Source organism: Balaenoptera physalus (genome assembly GCF_965194825.1).
Source record: "Balaenoptera physalus genome assembly, contig: HAP1_SCAFFOLD_2330, whole genome shotgun sequence".
In the NCBI taxonomy this organism is placed as follows: domain Eukaryota; kingdom Metazoa; phylum Chordata; class Mammalia; order Artiodactyla; family Balaenopteridae; genus Balaenoptera; species Balaenoptera physalus.
The window spans coordinates 14,422-33,471 of NW_028124477.1; the positions used below are offsets into that span (position 1 = coordinate 14,422).

At 36.4% G+C, this 19,050-nt stretch overlaps 1 protein-coding gene and 1 long non-coding RNA gene across 2 annotated transcripts; both read right to left on the reverse strand.

The window, feature by feature from the left end:
- Positions 1-794: 794 nt before the first annotated feature.
- Positions 795-5,880, reverse strand: LOC309654221. The gene is made up of 2 exons (XR_014260048.1): positions 5,844-5,880; positions 795-1,212 (listed from the first exon to the last, which is right to left on the reverse strand). It is a non-coding gene; the product is annotated as an uncharacterized lncRNA (long non-coding RNA).
- Positions 5,881-6,178: 298 nt separating this feature from the next.
- Positions 6,179-12,391, reverse strand: LOC309654218 (uncharacterized protein). Its single transcript, XM_082478808.1, has 2 exons — positions 12,040-12,391; positions 6,179-7,539 (listed from the first exon to the last, which is right to left on the reverse strand). The coding sequence occupies exons 1-2, from the start codon at positions 12,345-12,347 to the stop codon at positions 7,371-7,373; spliced, it is 477 nt and encodes a 158-aa protein (XP_082334934.1). The 5' UTR covers positions 12,348-12,391; the 3' UTR covers positions 6,179-7,370.
- Between the last annotated feature and the right edge of the window lie 6,659 nt (positions 12,392-19,050).

Consider the following 19,050-nt stretch of genomic DNA (forward strand, 5'->3'; position numbering starts at 1 on the left):
TTCCCTCTACACACACTTTAGCAAAGATTTTTATCATGAATCGATGTTGAATTTTTTCAAATGCTTTTTCTGCATCTATTGATGTGATCATGTGATTTTTGTCTTTCTTTTTGTTGCTGTGGTGTATCACATTGATTGATTTGCACATGCTAATCCATCCTTGTGCCCCTGGAATAAATCCAACTTGTTCATTGCGTATGATCCTTTTTTGTATTATTGGATTTGGTTTGCTAATATTTTGTTGAGGACTTTTGCATCTATTGTTCATCGAAGATATTGGACTCTAATTTTCTTTTTTCTATAATCTCTTTGTCTGGTTTTGGTATCAGGGTAATGGTGGCCTTGTCGAATGAACTTGGGAGTGTTTGCTCATCTTCAGTGTTCTGGAACATTTTGAGAAGGATTGGTATAAGTTCTTCTTTTTACGTTTGATAGAATTCCCCTGTGAAGCTCTCTGGTCCTGCACTTTCGTTTGCTGGGAGTTTTTCAAATTAGAGATTCGACTTCACTTCTAGTGATCAATCTGTTCAAGTTTTCTGTTTCTTCTTGATTCAGTCTAGTCATTCCATATGTTTCTAGAAATTTGTCTCTTTCTTCTAGGCTGTCCAACTTTTTGACATATAACTGTTCATAGTATTGCTTATGATGATTTGTATGTCTGTGGTATCAGCTGTTATTTCTCTGCTTTCCTTCCTGGTCAAAATTAAAGTAAATTCTTATAGTAACAATTATGAAATCCATGTTGGAAGGGAGTATAAAGTCCTGAAGGTGATTCCTTCTACTGGAATCCCACATTTCAACAACACAAAATGAGCTATGATCCAGTAGTCTATAGAGTGGCTTCAACAGGAATTTTCACGAAGCTGCTGATTTCATTTTCTGAGAACATTCATGATTAGAAAATTTTCTTTCTGTTGAGAAATCTTTCTACCTATTTTTTTCTGATATTGGTCTCTGCTCTAATGTGATCACTCTGCTATGTTTAATCCACAACAATAAGCGTAAGGAAAATATATCTCCACTCCAATTTTTGTTATTCTTCAGTTTCTTTCCTTTTCTGTCACCTTTTAAACACAAAACTATCAATTTCATTTCACAAATTACCTGGGATAGACACTTTACTTTTCAATACCCTGCCAACACACACTTTCTTTCCACAATACCCATGGGTTAGTGAAAATTCTTCTATCTTTATTTCATTACTTCGAATACCTTTCCAGGCAAACATCTGGATATTGATGCAAAACAAGAGAAACCATATCTATTCTGTACATCACTGCATAATCAGCTCTGAGAACACTGCCTGGCACATAACTTACACTCAAACCATATTTCTCCAATAAGAATATGAACTCAAACATTTGTGTGGCACATATAAATTTTAGGATATTTGTAAATATTATCCCCATTTTCTCACTTCTGTAAAGCTGAGTGTCTCAGATGTTCTTTAACTAAGGAGTCACAACACTTATGACTTTGAAAGTGTGTTAAGAGTTCATGAAGACTCTTTTCTGGATATATAAGTTAACCCATACATGCCTAATAAATCATATTCTGCCAAAATTTCACGGACTTCTTTTCCCTCTTTACACATGCTACCGCCCTTTCTAATCTTCCTTTGCCATTGGCATCAGCTCATCACAACTTCAAAATACCTCCCTGAACTACCTCTGATACTTCGATCCTTACTCTCTTTCCCATAAACCGGTTTTATTCCCCCCTCCCAGCTGTCAGTTTGAAATTATCTTAATTATTTTCTACTCTTTGGTTTTCTATCTTAACGTACTAGAATATAAACACTGTGAGAGCAAGAAACTTGTCTATAATTTCCCTACTTTGTCTTCACTAAGATGAGGCCCTTTCTAAACTACTCAAAACTATTTGTCAATTAAGTGACCGAAATCAATTTCCTCAACCACGATATATGAAAACAAATACATTTTCAGTTCCATCAAAAGCAGGTGACATAAGAGAATATGTTGATTCTCACTTATCTGTTGCTTAGTTCTTTATTCTCGTGTTTTCCGTACCTATGTCTAATTCTAATTCCTCATTAATTCTGGAAAATATCTCTTCAATTCCTTTAAGCACTCAGGGCACCTCTTCTCTACCTTGGACTCTGCATTAACATCCTGAATAAAGTGTCATTCCCCCTCCTCTTTACCTTCCAGCTCCAACCTAGACAAAGTGGGATTTGCAAAGCACAGCAGTGAAATACTGTGAGATTTGTGCCTGGGTGTACAAGCGCCTGATTATGTGAGTAACAAGAAATAGGAGGAGAAGACATTTTTTCTGGTGCAAATGTAAGAAGAAATGCTTGTATAATATTAAGGAAGAAATCAAGGTTCAGGCAAGATATTAGCCCAACTTGCAACAGAGGCCATAACATTTCAAAAAAATGACTAATTCACAAGCAAGTACACAAAGGTTTGTTAGAAACAATGCACCATTTTTTATTGAGAATAAGTGATTTCCCCAACTGTAGGATGTTAGGATCATCAACACAGTCATAACAGGGAATCAGAGATTAAGGAAGTTAAAGGCTAACTTTCAGACAATAAGCAGACGCTATCATGGAACCTCAAGCCACAAAGATGTCAATCTAAAAATGGGTAGTTGGAGGTCAAAGCCTCTGTTAGGCATGTAGTTTCCTGGTAATAGAAATCACGGGTTATAGATCCTTGAATCTCATTATCTTTAGATGTGTCATTACAGGAACACACGAGGTTTGGATGGTGATGTTTTAGCAGCAAGAAGAATAACATCTCCTAAAGCAAAATGGCCAGGAGCTGCGGTAGCCAGAGTCATATCCACAGCCATATCCTGTTCCATAAACACAGCCATAAGGGGAGCCATATCCACAGCCGTATCCTGAGCCATAGCCACAGCCATAGCGAGTCCCATATCGACAGCTGTAATAGGGACTAAACCCACGGCGATAGCCACAAGAGTTGCCGTAGTAGTTGCCACACATGTTGTCAAGGGAAGTGGATTCAGGTGGGTTGCAAGAGGATGTTTCTGAAGTGTGTGTGTCGTCTACTTCCCATGGACCTTTATATACTGCCAGTAATTGGCAGAGCATACCATTCATTCCCTGACATAGACAACAAATATGCAAGCAACCATTATATACCAGTCACTGTTGACAATCAGTCACAGTTCCTTTAAAATGAGCTAGTTATTTTGAAAACTCCAGTTTTATTTAAAAAGCATCATTTTAATTTGTTCTGCTGAAGAATTGTCTCAGTAGAATCATGTGCCCAATAATTGATTTTTTGCTTGGGTTGTTTGTTTTTCTTGCCTGTGAGTTGTATGAGATGTTTGTATAATTTGGACATTAACACCTAGTCAGTCACATCATCAGCAAATATTTTCTCACACTTCATAGGTTGTCTTTTTGTCTTTTCAACAGCTTCCTTTGCTGTGCAAAACCTTTTAAGTGTAATTATGTCCCATTTGTTTCTTTTTGCTTTTATTTCTTTGGCCTTAGGATAGAGATCCAAAAAAATATTGCTACAATTTATGTCAAAGTGTGTTCTGCCTATGTTTTCTTCCAAGAGTTTTATATTTTCAGGTCTTACATTTAGGTCTTTAGCCCATTTTGAGTTTGTTTTTGTATATGGTGTGAGGGAATGCTCTACTCTCATTGTTATATACATGGCTGTTCACTTTTCCCAGCACCACTTGTTGAGGAGACTGTCTTTTCTCTTTGTATATTCCTACCTGTTTTGTCAAGATTGATTGATCCTAAGTGTGTGGGATTATTTCTGGGCTCTGTATTCTCTTCCACTGAAATATGTGTCTGTTTTGGAGCAAATACCACACTGTAGTATAGTCTGAAGTCTGGTAGGGTTGAATCTCGAGCTTTGTCCTTTATTATGAAGAGTGCTTTGAAAACTGGGGGTCTTTTGTGGTCCTAGTTTTAGAAATAGTTTTTCTATGAATTTTAGTGTTGTTTAAGGATTATTTGTCCTAGTTCTGTGAATGTTAAAAATATTTGTTCTAGGTCTGTGAAAAATGTCACAGCTATGTTGATAGGGATTGCATTAAATCTGTAGATTTCATTGGGAGGTATGGCCATTTTTAAAATGTTAGTTCTTCAAATCTAAGGACACAGGATATATTTCCTTTTCTTTATATCGATTTTAATTTCCTTCACCACATTTTATAGTTTTCAGAGTATAGATATTTCACCTCCTTGTTTAAGTTTCTTCCTAGGTAATTGTTGATGCAGTTTTAAATGGGATTTGTTTTACTTTCTCTTCCTAACATTTCCTCATTAGTGTACAGAAACACAACAGATTTCTGTATATTAATCTTGTATCATGCAACCTACTGATTTTGTTAATTGGTTCTAAAGGTTTTAGGGTGGAGACTGTAGAGTTCTCTCTATGAAGTACCATTTCATCTGCAAATAGTTACGATGTTAACTCTTCCTTTCCAATCTGCATACATTTAATTTCTTTTTCTTATGACTGCTGCGGCTAGAACTTCCAATTTAAGCAGAAGTGGCGAGAGTCATCATCGTTGTCTGGTTCCTGAATTGAGGAGGAAGGCTTTCACCTTTTCACCATTGAGTATTATGTTGGCTGTTGGTTTGTTGTAAATGGCCTTTATTATGATAATGTATTTTCCCTCTACAGCCACTTTGGCAAGGATTTTTATCATGAATCGAAGTTGAATTTCTTCAAAGGCTTTTTCTGCATCTATTGATGTGATCATGTGATTTTTGTCTTTCTTTTTGTTGCTGTGGTGTATCACATTGATTGATTTGCACATGCTAATCCATCCTTGTGCCCCTGGAATAAATCCAACTTGATCATGGCGTATGATCGTTTTTTGTATTACTGGATTTGGTTTGCTAATATTTTGTTGAGGACTTTTGCATCTATTGTTCATCGAAGTTATTGGACTATAATTTTCTTTTTTCTATAATCTCTTTGTCTGGTTTTGCTATCAGGGTAATGGTGGCCTTGTCGAATGAATTTGGGAGTGTTTGCTCATCTTCAGTTTTTTGGAACATTTTGAGAAGGATTGGTATAAGTTCTTCTTTTTATGTTTGATAGAATTCCCCTGTGAAGCTCTCTGGTCCTGGACTTTTGTTTGCTGGGAGTTTTTCAAATTACAGATTCGACTTCACTTCGAGTGATCAATCTGTTCAAATTTTCTGTTTCTTCTTGATTCAGTCTAGTCATTCTGTATGTTTCTAGAAATTCATCTGTTTCTTCTAGGCTGTCCAATGTGTTGGCATATAACTGCTCATAGTATTGCTTATGCTGTTTTGTGTGTCTGTCGTACCAGCTATTATTTCTCCTCTTTCCTTTCTGATCAAAATTAAAGTAACTTTTTATAGTAACAATTATGAAATCCAAGTTGGAAGGGAGTATAAACTCTGGAAGGTGATTCCTTCTACTGGAATCCCACATTTCAACAACAAAAAATGAGCTATGATCCAGTAGTCTATAGAGTGCCTTCAACAGGAATTTTCACGAAGCTGCTGATTTCGTTTTCTGAGAATATTCATGATTAGAAAATTTTCCTTCAGTTGAGAAACCTTTTTACCTATTTTTTTCTGATTTTGTTCTCTGCTCTAATGCGATCACTCTGCTATGCTTAATCCACCCCAATAAGCATAAAGAAAATGTATCTCCACTCCAATTTTTGTTATTCTTCTGTTTCTTTCCTTTTCTGTCATCTTTTAAATTCAAAACTATCAATTTTACTTCACCAATTACCTGGGATTCACACGTTACTTTTCAATACCCTGCCAACACACACTTTCTATCCACAATACCCATGGGTTAGTGAAAATTCTTCTATCTTTATTGCATTGCTTCGAATACCTTTCCATTCAAACATCTGGATATTGATGCAAAACAACAGAAACCATATCTATTCGGTACATCACTGCGTAATCAGCTCTGAGAACACTGCCTGGCACATAATTTACACTCAAATATTTCTCCAATAAGAATATGAAGTCAACCATTTGTGTGGCACATATAAATTATAGGATATTTGTAAATATTATCCCCATTTTCTCACTTCTGTAAAGCTGAGTGTCTCAGATGTTCTTTACCTAAGGAGTCACAACACTTATGACTTTGAAAGTATCTTAAGTGCTCGTGAAAATTCTTTTCTGGATATATAAGTTAACTCATACATGCCTAATAAATCATATTCTGCCAAAACTTCACGGACTTCTTTTCCCATTTTGCACTTGCTACTGCCCTTTCTAATCTTCCTTTGCCATTGGCATCAGCTCATCACAGCTTCAAAATACCTCCCTGAACTATCCCTCCGATACTTCGATCCTTACTCTCTTTCCCATAAACCGGTTTTATTCCCCAATCTCAACTGTCAGTTTGAAATTATCTTAATTATTTTTTACTGTTTGTTTTTCTATCTTAACGTACTAGAATATAAACACTGTGAGAGCAAGTAACTTGTCTGTAATTTTCCTACTTTGTCTTCAGTAAGATGAGGCCCTTTCTAAACTACTCAAAACTATTTGTCAATTAAGTGACCGAAATCAGTTTCCTCAACCACGATATATGAAAACAAATACATTTTCAGTTCCATCAAAAGCAGGTGATATAAGAGAATATGTTGATTCTCACTTATCTGTTGCTTAGTTCTTTATTCTCGTGTTTTCCGTACCTATGTCTAATTCTAATTCCTCATTAATTCTGGAAAATATCTCTTCAATTCCTTTAAGCACTCAGGGCACCTCTTCTCTACCTTGGACTCTGCATTAACATCCTGAATAAAGTGTCATTCCCCCTCCTCTTTCCCCTCCAGCTCCAACCTAGACAAAGTGGGATCTGCAAAGCACAGTAGTGAAATACTCTCAGATTTGTGCCTGGGTGTATGAGCGCCTGAGTATGTGAGGAACAAGAAATAGGAGGAGAAGACATTTTTTCTGGTGCAAATGTAAGAAGAAATGATTGTATTATATCTAGGAAGAACTCAAGGTTCAGGCAAGATATTACCCAACTTTCACCAGAGGCCATAACATCTCAAAAAATGACTAATTCACAAGCAAGTACACAAAGGTTTGTTAGAAACAATGCACCTTTTTTATTGAGAATAAGTCTTTTCCCCAACTGGAGGATGTTAGGATCATCAACACAGTCATAACAGGGAATCAGAGATTAAGGAAGTTGAAGGCTAACTTTCAGACAATAAGCAGACGCTATCATGGAACCACAAGCCACAAAGATGTCAATCTAAAAATGGGTAGTTGGAGGTCAAAGCCTCTGTTAGGCATGTAGTTTCCTGGATATAGAAATCATGGGTTATAGATCCTTGAATCTCATTATCTTTAGATGTGTCATTTCAGGAACACACGAGGTTTGGATGGTGATGTTTTAGCAGCAAGAAGAATAACATCTCCAGTAGCAAACTGGCCAGTAGCAGCAGTAGCCAGTGTCATATCCACAGCCGTATCCTGTTCCATAAACACAGCCATAAGGGGAGCCATATCCACAGCCGTATCCTGAGCCATAGCCACAGCCATAGCGAGTGCCATATCCACAGCTGTAATAGGGACTAAATCCATGGCCATAGCCACAAGAGTTGCCGTAGTAGTTGCCACACATGTTGTCAAGGGAAGTGGATTCAGGTGGGTTGCAGGAGGATGTTTCTGAAGTGTGTGTGTCGTCTACTTCCCATGGACCTTTATATACCGCCAGTAATTGGCAGAGCATACCATTCATTCCCTGACATAGACAACAAATATGCAAGCAACCATTATATGCCAGTCACGGGTGACGATCAGTAATAGTTCCTTTAAAATGAGCTCGTTAGTTTGAATACTCCAGTTTTATTTAAAGAACATCATTTTAATTTGTTCTGCTGAAGAATTGTCTCAGTAGAATCATGTGCCCAATAACTGATTTTTTGGTTGAGTTGTTTGGTTTTTTTTGCCTTTGAGTTGTATGAGATGTTTGTATAATTTGGACATTAACACCTAGTCAGTCACACCATTTGCAAATATTTTCTCACATTTCCTAGGTTGTCTTTTTATCTTCTCAACTGCTTCCTTTGCTGTGCAAAACCTTTTAAGTGTAATTATGTCCCATTGGCTTATTTTTGCTTTTCTTTCTTTGGCCTTGGGATACAGATCCAAAAAAGTAATGCTACAATTGATGTCAAAGAGTGTCCTGCCTATGTTTTCTTCTAAGAGTTTTATATTTTCAGATCTTACATTTAGGTCTTTAGCCCATTTTGAGTTTGTTTTTGTATATGGTGTGAGGCAATGTTCTACTCTCACTGTTATATACATGGCTGTCCAGTTTTCCCAGCACCATTTGTTGAAGAGACTGTCTTTTTTCTTTGTATATTCCTGCCTCTTTTGTCATAGATTAATTGATCATAAGTGTGTGGGATTATTTCTGGGCTCTGTCTTCTGTTCCACTGACCTATGTGTCTGTTTTGGAACAAATACCACCCTGTAGTATAGTCTGAAGTCTGCTAGGGTTGAACCTCTAGCTTTGTCCTTTATTATGAAGAGTGCTTCGAAAACTGGGGGTCTTTTGGTGTCCTAGTTTTAGAAATAGTTTTTCTATGAATTTTAGAGTTGTTTAAGGATTATTCGTCCTAGTACTGTTAACTTTAAAAATATTTGTTCTAGTGCTGTGAAAAATGTCACAGGTATTTTGATAGGGATTGCATTAAATCTGTAGATTTCATTCGGAGGTATGGCCATTTTTATAATATTAATTCTTCAAATCTGAGGACACAGGATATATTTCCTTTTCTTTATATCAATTTCAATTTCCTTCATCAAATTTTATAGTTTTCAGAGTATAGGTATTTCACCTCCTTGTTGAAGTTTCTTCCTAGGTAATTTTTGATGCAGTTTTAAATGGGATTTGTTTTACTTTCTCTTCCTAACATTTCCTCATTAGTGTACAGAAACACAACAGATTTCTGTATATTAATCTTGTATCATGCAACCTACTGATTTTGTTAATTGGTTCTAAAGGTTTTAGGGTGGAGACTGTAGAGTTCTCTCTATGAAGTACCATTTCATCTGCAAATAGTTACGATGTTAACTCTTCCTTTCCAATCTGCATACATTTAATTTCTTTTTCTTATGACTGCTGCGGCTAGAACTTCCAATTTAAGCAGAAGTGGCGAGAGTCATCATCGTTGTCTGGTTCCTGAATTGAGGAGGAAGGCTTTCACCTTTTCACCATTGAGTATTATGTTGGCTGTTGGTTTGTTGTAAATGGCCTTTATTATGATAATGTATTTTCCCTCTACAGCCACTTTGGCAAGGATTTTTATCAGGAATCGAAGTTGAATTTCTTCAAAGGCTTTTTCTGCATCTATTGATGTGATCATGTGATTTTTGTCTTTCTTTTTGTTGCTGTGGTGTATCACATTGATTGATTTGCACATGCTAATCCATCCTTGTGCCCCTGGAATAAATCCAACTTGATCATGGCGTATGATCGTTTTTTGTATTATTGGATTTGGTTTGCTAATATTTTGTTGAGGACTTTTGCATCTATTGTTCATCGAAGTTATTGGACTATAATTTTCTTTTTTCTATAATCTCTTTGTCTGGTTTTGCTATCAGGGTAATGGTGGCCTTGTCGAATGAATTTGGGAGTGTTTGCTCATCTTCAGTTTTTTGGAACATTTTGAGAAGGATTGGTATAAGTTCTTCTTTTTATGTTTGATAGAATTCCCCTGTGAAGCTCTCTGGTCCTGGACTTTTGTTTGCTGGGAGTTTTTCAAATTACAGATTCGACTTCACTTCGAGTGATCAATCTGTTCAAATTTTCTGTTTCTTCTTGATTCAGTCTAGTCATTCTGTATGTTTCTAGAAATTCATCTGTTTCTTCTAGGCTGTCCAATGTGTTGGCATATAACTGCTCATAGTATTGCTTATGCTGTTTTGTGTGTCTGTCGTACCAGCTATTATTTCTCCTCTTTCCTTTCTGATCAAAATTAAAGTAACTTTTTATAGTAACAATTATGAAATCCAAGTTGGAAGGGAGTATAAACTCTGGAAGGTGATTCCTTCTACTGGAATCCCACATTTCAACAACAAAAAATGAGCTATGATCCAGTAGTCTATAGAGTGCCTTCAACAGGAATTTTCACGAAGCTGCTGATTTCGTTTTCTGAGAATATTCATGATTAGAAAATTTTCCTTCAGTTGAGAAACCTTCTTACCTATTTTTTTCTGATTTTGTTCTCTGCTCTAATGCGATCACTCTGCTATGCTTAATCCACCACAATAAGCATAAAGAAAATGTATCTCCACTCCAATTTTTGTTATTCTTCTGTTTCTTTCCTTTTCTGTCATCTTTTAAATTCAAAACTATCAATTTTACTTCACCAATTACCTGGGATTCACACGTTACTTTTCAATACCCTGCCAACACACACTTTCTATCCACAATACCCATGGGTTAGTGAAAATTCTTCTATCTTTATTGCATTGCTTCGAATACCTTTCCATTCAAACATCTGGATATTGATGCAAAACAACAGAAACCATATCTATTCGGTACATCACTGCGTAATCAGCTCTGAGAACACTGCCTGGCACATAATTTACACTCAACTATTTCTCCAATAAGAATATGAAGTCAACCATTTGTGTGGCACATATAAATTATAGGATATTTGTAAATATTATCCCCATTTTCTCACTTCTGTAAAGCTGAGTGTCTCAGATGTTCTTTACCTAAGGAGTCACAACACTTATGACTTTGAAAGTATCTTAAGTGCTCGTGAAAATTCTTTTCTGGATATATAAGTTAACTCATACATGCCTAATAAATCATATTCTGCCAAAACTTCACGGACTTCTTTTCCCATTTTGCACTTGCTACTGCCCTTTCTAATCTTCCTTTGCCATTGGCATCAGCTCATCACAGCTTCAAAATACCTCCCTGAACTATCCCTCCGATACTTCGATCCTTACTCTCTTTCCCATAAACCGGTTTTATTCCCCAATCTCAACTGTCAGTTTGAAATTATCTTAATTATTTTTTACTGTTTGTTTTTCTATCTTAACGTACTAGAATATAAACACTGTGAGAGCAAGTAACTTGTCTGTAATTTTCCTACTTTGTCTTCACTAAGATGAGGCCCTTTCTAAACTACTCAAAACTATTTGTCAATTAAGTGACCGAAATCAGTTTCCTCAACCACGATATATGAAAACAAATACATTTTCAGTTCCATCAAAAGCAGGTGATATAAGAGAATATGTTGATTCTCACTTATCTGTTGCTTAGTTCTTTATTCTCGTGTTTTCCGTACCTATGTCTAATTCTAATTCCTCATTAATTCTGGAAAATATCTCTTCAATTCCTTTAATCACTCAGGGCACATCTTCTCTACCTTGGACTCTGCATTAACATCCTTAATAAAGTGTCATTCCCCCTCCTATTTCCCCTCCAGCTCCAACCTAGACAAAGTGGGATCTGCAAAGCACAGTAGTGAAATACTGTGAGATTTGTGCCTGGGTGTATGAGCGCCTGAGTATGTGAGAAACAAGAAATACGAGGAGAAGACATTTTTTCTGGTGCAAATGTAAGAAGAAATGCTTGTATTATATCTAGGAAGAACTCAAGGTTCAGGCAAGATATTACCCAACTTTCACCAGAGGCCATAACATCTCAAAAAATGACTAATTCACAAGCAAGTACACAAAGGTTTGTTAGAAACAATGCACCTTTTTTATTGAGAATAAGTGATTTCCCCAACTGGAGGATGTTAGGATCATCAACACAGTCATAACAGGGAATCACAGATTAAGGAAGTTGAAGGCTAACTTTCAGACAATAAGCAGACGCTATCATGGAACCTCAAGCCACAAAGATGTCAATCTAAAAATGGGTAGTTGGAGGTCAAAGCCTCTGTTAGGCATGTAGTTTCCTGGATATAGAAATCATGGGTTATAGATCCTTGAATCTCATTATCTTTAGATGTGTCATTTCAGGAACACACGAGGTTTGGATGGTGATGTTTTAGCAGCAAGAAGAATAACATCTCCAGTAGCAAACTGGCCAGTAGTAGCAGTAGCCAGTGTCATATCCACAGCCGTATCCTGTTCCATAAACACAGCCATAAGGGGAGCCATATCCACAGCCGTATCCTGAGCCATAGCCACAGCCATAGCGAGTCCCATATCCACAGCTGTAATAGGGACTAAATCCATGGCCATAGCCACAAGAGTTGCCGTAGTAGTTGCCACACATGTTGTCAAGGGAAGTGGATTCAGGTGGGTTGCAAGAGGATGTTTCTGAAGTGTGTGTGTCGTCTACTTCCCATGGACCTTTATATACCGCCAGTAATTGGCAGAGCATACCATTCATTCCCTGACATAGACAACAAATATGCAAGCAAACATTATATGCCAGTCACGGGTGAAGATCAGTAATATTTCCTTTAAAATGAGCTCGTTAGTTTGAAAACTCCAGTTTTATTTAAAAAGCATCATTTTAATTTGTTCTGCTGAAGAATTGTCTCAGTAGAATCATGTGCCCAATAACTTATTTTTTGGTTGGGTTGTTTGTTTTTTTTGCCTTTGAGTTGTATGAGATGTTTGTATAATTTGGACATTAACACCTAGTCAGTCACATCATTTGCAAATATTTTCTCACATTTCCTAGGTTGTGTTTTTATCTTCTCAACTGCTTCCTTTGCTGTGCAAAACCTTTTAAGTGTAATTATGTCCCATTGGTTTATTTTTGCTTTTCTTTCTTTGGCCTTGGGATACAGATCCAAAAAAGTAATGCTACAATTTATGTCAAAGAGTGTCCTGTCTATGTTTTCTTCTAAGAGTTTTATATTTTCAGATCTTACATTTAGGTCTTTAGCCCATTTTGTGTTTGGTTTTGTATATGGTGTGAGGCAATGTTCTACTCTCACTGTTATATACATGGCTGTCCAGTTTTCCCAGCACCACTTGTTGAAGAGACTGTCTTTTTTCTTTCTATATTCCTGCCTCTTTTGTCATAGATTAATTGATCATAAGTGTGTGGCATTATTTCTGGGCTCTGTCTTCTGTTCCACTGACCTATGTGTCTGTTTTGGAACAAATACCACCCTGTAGTATAGTCTGAAGTCTGCTAGGGTTGAACCTCTAGCTTTGTCCTTTATTATGAAGAGTGCTTCGAAAACTGGGGGTCCTTTGGTGTCCTAGTTTTAGAAATAGTTTTTCTATGAATTTTAGAGTTGTTTAAGGATTATTCGTCCTAGTACTGTTAATTTTAAAAATATTTGTTCTAGTGCTGTGAAAAATGTCACAGGTATTTTGATAGGGATTGCATTACATCTGTAGATTTCATTCGGAGGTATGGCCATTTTTATAATATTAATTCTTCAAATCTGAGGACACAGGATATATTTCCTTTTCTTTATATCAATTTCAATTTCCTTCATCAAATTTTATAGTTTTCAGAGTATAGGTATTTCACCGCCTTCTTTAAGTTTCTTCCTAGGTAATTTTTGATGCAGTTTTAAATGGGATTTGTTTTACTTTCTCTTCCTAACATTTCATCATTAGTGTACAGAAACACAACAGATTTCTGTGTATTAATCTTGTATCATGCAACCTACTGATTTTCTTAATTGGTTCTAAAGGTTTTAGGGTGGAGACTGTAGAGTTCTCTCTATGAAGTACCATTTCCTCTGCAAATAGTTACGATGTTAACTCTTCCTTTCCAATCTGCATACATTTAATTTCTTTTTCTTATGACTGCTGCGGCTAGAACTTCCAATTTAAGCAGAAGTGGCGAGAGTCATCATCGTTGTCTGGTTCCTGAATTGAGGAGGAAGGCTTTCACCTTTTCACCATTGAGTATTATGTTGGCTGTTGGTTTGTTGTAAATGGCCTTTATTATGATAATGTATTTTCCCTCTACAGCCACTTTGGCAAGGATTTTTATTATGAATCGAAGTTGAATTTCTTCAAAGGCTTTTTCTGCCTCTATTGATGTGATCATGTGATTTTTGTCTTTCTTTTTGTTGCTGTGGTGTATCACATTGATTGATTTGCACATGCTAATCCATCCTTGTGCCCCTGGAATAAATCCAACTTGATCATGGCGTATGATCGTTTTTTGTATTATTGGATTTGGTTTGCTAATATTTTGTTGAGGACTTTTGCATCTATTGTTCATCGAAGTTATTGGACTATAATTTTCTTTTTTCTATAATCTCTTTGTCTGGTTTTGCTATCAGGGTAATGGTGGCCTTGTCGAATGAATTTGGGAGTGTTTGCTCATCTTCAGTTTTTTGGAACATTTTGAGAAGGATTGGTATAAGTTCTTCTTTTTATGTTTGATAGAATTCCCCTGTGAAGCTCTCTGGTCCTGGACTTTTGTTTGCTGGGAGTTTTTCAAATTAGAGATTCGACTTCACTTCTAGTGATCAATCTGTTCAAATTTTCTGTTTCTTCTTGATTCAGTCTAGTCAGTCTGTATGTTTCTAGAAATTCAGCTGTTTCTTCTAGGCTGTCCAATGTGTTGGCATATAACTGCTCATAGTATTGCTTATGCTGTTTTCTGTGTCTGTGGTATCAGCTGTTATTTCTCCTCTTTCCTTTCTGATCAAAATTAAAGTATCTTTTTATAGTAACAATTATGAAATCCAAGTTGGAAGGGAGTATAAAGTCCTGAAGGTGATTCCTTCTTCTGGAATCCCACATTTCAACAACAAAAAATGAGCTATGATCCAGTAGTCTATAGAGTGCCTTCAACAGGAATTTTCACGAAGCTGCTGATTTCGTTTTCTGAGAATATTCATGATTAGAAAATTTTCCTTCAGTTGAGAAACCTTTTTACCTATTTTTTTCTGATATTGGTCTCTGCTCTAATGCGATCACTCTGCTATGCTTAATCCACCACAATAAGCATAAAGAAAATGTATCTCCACTCCAATTTTTGTTATTCTTCTGTTTCTTTCCTTTTCTGTCATCTTTTAAATTCAAAAGTATCAATTTTACTTCACAAATTACCTGGGATTCACACGTTACTTTTCAATACCCTGCCAACACACACTTTCTATCCACAATACCCATGGGTTAGTGAAAATTCTTCTATCTTTATTGCATTGCTTCGAATACCTTTCCATTCAAACATCTGGATATTGATGCAAAACAACAGAAACCATATCTATTCGGTACATCACTGCGTAATCAGCTCTGAGAACACTGCCTGGCACATAATTTACACTCAACTATTTCTCCAATAAGAATATGAAGTCAACCATTTGTGTGGCACATATAAATTATAGGATATTTGTAAATATTATCCCCATTTTCTCACTTCTGTAAAGCTGAGTGTCTCAGATGTTCTTTACCTAAGGAGTCACAACACTTATGACTTTGAAAGTATCTTAAGTGCTCGTGAAAATTCTTTTCTGGATATATAAGTTAACTCATACATGCCTAATAAATCATATTCTGCCAAAACTTCACGGACTTCTTTTCCCATTTTGCACTTGCTACTGCCCTTTCTAATCTTCCTTTGCCATTGGCATCAGCTCATCACAGCTTCAAAATACCTCCCTGAACTATCCCTCCGATACTTCGATCCTTACTCTCTTTCCCATAAACCGGTTTTATTCCCCAATCTCAACTGTCAGTTTGAAATTATCTTAATTATTTTTTACTGTTTGTTTTTCTATCTTAACGTACTAGAATATAAACACTGTGAGAGCAAGTAACTTGTCTGTAATTTTCCTACTTTGTCTTCACTAAGATGAGGCCCTTTCTAAACTACTCAAAACTATTTGTCAATTAAGTGACCGAAATCAGTTTCCTCAACCACGATATATGAAAACAAATACATTTTCAGTTCCATCAAAAGCAGGTGATATAAGAGAATATGTTGATTCTCACTTATCTGTTGCTTAGTTCTTTATTCTCGTGTTTTCCGTACCTATGTCTAATTCTAATTCCTCATTAATTCTGGAAAATATCTCTTCAATTCCTTTAATCACTCAGGGCACATCTTCTCTATCTTGGACTCTGCATTAACATCCTTAATAAAGTGTCATTCCCCCTCCTATTTCCCCTCCAGCTCCAACCTAGACAAAGTGGGATCTGCAAAGCACAGTAGTGAAATACTGTGAGATTTGTGCCTGGGTGTATGAGCGCCTGAGTATGTGAGAAACAAGAAATACGAGGAGAAGACATTTTTTCTGGTGCAAATGTAAGAAGAAATGCTTGTATTATATCTAGGAAGAACTCAAGGTTCAGGCAAGATATTACCCAACTTTCACCAGAGGCCATAACATCTCAAAAAATGACTAATTCACAAGCAAGTACACAAAGGTTTGTTAGAAACAATGCACCTTTTTTATTGAGAATAAGTGATTTCCCCAACTGGAGGATGTTAGGATCATCAACACAGTCATAACAGGGAATCACAGATTAAGGAAGTTGAAGGCTAACTTTCAGACAATAAGCAGACGCTATCATGGAACCTCAAGCCACAAAGATGTCAATCTAAAAATGGGTAGTTGGAGGTCAAAGCCTCTGTTAGGCATGTAGTTTCCTGGATATAGAAATCATGGGTTATAGATCCTTGAATCTCATTATCTTTAGATGTGTCATTTCAGGAACACACGAGGTTTGGATGGTGATGTTTTAGCAGCAAGAAGAATAACATCTCCAGTAGCAAACTGGCCAGTAGTAGCAGTAGCCAGTGTCATATCCACAGCCGTATCCTGTTCCATAAACACAGCCATAAGGGGAGCCATATCCACAGCCGTATCCTGAGCCATAGCCACAGCCATAGCGAGTCCCATATCCACAGCTGTAATAGGGACTAAATCCATGGCCATAGCCACAAGAGTTGCCGTAGTAGTTGCCACACATGTTGTCAAGGGAAGTGGATTCAGGTGGGTTGCAAGAGGATGTTTCTGAAGTGTGTGTGTCGTCTACTTCCCATGGACCTTTATATACCGCCAGTAATTGGCAGAGCATACCATTCATTCCCTGACATAGACAACAAATATGCAAGCAAACATTATATGCCAGTCACGGGTGAAGATCAGTAATATTTCCTTTAAAATGAGCTCGTTAGTTTGAAAACTCCAGTTTTATTTAAAAAGCATCATTTTAATTTGTTCTGCTGAAGAATTGTCTCAGTAGAATCATGTGCCCAATAACTTATTTTTTGGTTGGGTTGTTTGTTTTTTTTGCCTTTGAGTTGTATGAGATGTTTGTATAATTTGGACATTAACACCTAGTCAGTCACATCATTTGCAAATATTTTCTCACATTTCCTAGGTTGTGTTTTTATCTTCTCAACTGCTTCCTTTGCTGTGCAAAACCTTTTAAGTGTAATTATGTCCCATTGGTTTATTTTTGCTTTTCTTTCTTTGGCCTTGGGATACAGATCCAAAAAAGTAATGCTACAATTTATGTCAAAGAGTGTCCTGTCTATGTTTTCTTCTAAGAGTTTTATATTTTCAGATCTTACATTTAGGTCTTTAGCCCATTTTGTGTTTGGTTTTGTATATGGTGTGAGGCAATGTTCTACTCTCACTGTTATATACATGGCTGTCCAGTTTTCCCAGCACCACTTGTTGAAGAGACTGTCTTTTTTCTTTCTATATTCCTGCCTCTTTTGTCATAGATTAATTGATCATAAGTGTGTGGCATTATTTCTGGGCTCTGTCTTCTGTTCCACTGACCTATGTGTCTGTTTTGGAACAAATACCACCCTGTAGTATAGTCTGAAGTCTGCTAGGGTTGAACCTCTAGCTTTGTCCTTTATTATGAAGAGTGCTTCGAAAACTGGGGGTCCTTTGGTGTCCTAGTTTTAGAAATAGTTTTTCTATGAATTTTAGAGTTGTTTAAGGATTATTCGTCCTAGTACTGTTAATTTTAAAAATATTTGTTCTAGTGCTGTGAAAAATGTCACAGGTATTTTGATAGGGATTGCATTACATCTGTAGATTTCATTCGGAGGTATGGCCATTTTTATAATATTAATTCTTCAAATCTGAGGACACAGGATATATTTCCTTTTCTTTATATCAATTTCAATTTCCTTCATCAAATTTTATAGTTTTCAGAGTATAGGTATTTCACCGCCTTCTTTAAGTTTCTTCCTAGGTAATTTTTGATGCAGTTTTAAATGGGATTTGTTTTACTTTCTCTTCCTAACATTTCATCATTAGTGTACAGAAACACAACAGATTTCTGTGTATTAATCTTGTATCATGCAACCTACTGATTTTCTTAATTGGTTCTAAAGGTTTTAGGGTGGAGACTGTAGAGTTCTCTCTATGAAGTACCATTTCCTCTGCAAATAGTTACGATGTTAACTCTTCCTTTCCAATCTGCATACATTTAATTTCTTTTTCTTATGACTGCTGCGGCTAGAACTTCCAATTTAAGCAGAAGTGGCGAGAGTCATCATCGTTGTCTGGTTCCTGAATTGAGGAGGAAGGCTTTCACCTTTTCACCATTGAGTATTATGTTGGCTGTTGGTTTGTTGTAAATGGCCTTTATTATGATAATGTATTTTCCCTCTACAGCCACTTTGGCAAGGATTTTTATTATGAATCGAAGTTGAATTTCTTCAAAGGCTTTTTCTGCCTCTATTGATGTGATCATGTGATTTTTGTCTTTCTTTTTGTTGCTGTGGTGTATCACATTGATTGATTTGCACATGCTAATCCATCCTTGTGCCCCTGGAATAAATCCAACTTGATCATGGCGTATGATCGTTTTTTGTATTATTGGATTTGGTTTGCTAATATTTTGTTGAGGACTTTTGCATCTATTGTTCATCGAAGTTATTGGACTATAATTTTCTTTTTTCTATAATCTCTTTGTCTGGTTTTGCTATCAGGGTAATGGTGGCCTTGTCGAATGAATTTGGGAGTGTTTGCTCATCTTCAGTTTTTTGGAACATTTTGAGAAGGATTGGTATAAGTTCTTCTTTTTATGTTTGATAGAATTCCCCTGTGAAGCTCTCTGGTCCTGGACTTTTGTTTGCTGGGAGTTTTTCAAATTAGAGATTCGACTTCACTTCTAGTGATCAATCTGTTCAAATT

Bases quoted from the DNA above. Each gene is read 5' to 3' on its own strand.
- LOC309654218 (XM_082478808.1), bottom strand. From the start codon at position 12,347: ATGAATGGTATGCTCTGCCAATTACTGGCGGTATATAAAGGTCCATGG. The intron at 7,540-12,039 runs GCCAGTTTGCTA...TCCCTATTACAG, and splicing joins ACTGGCTACTGCTACTACTG to CTGTGGATATGGCACTCGCT.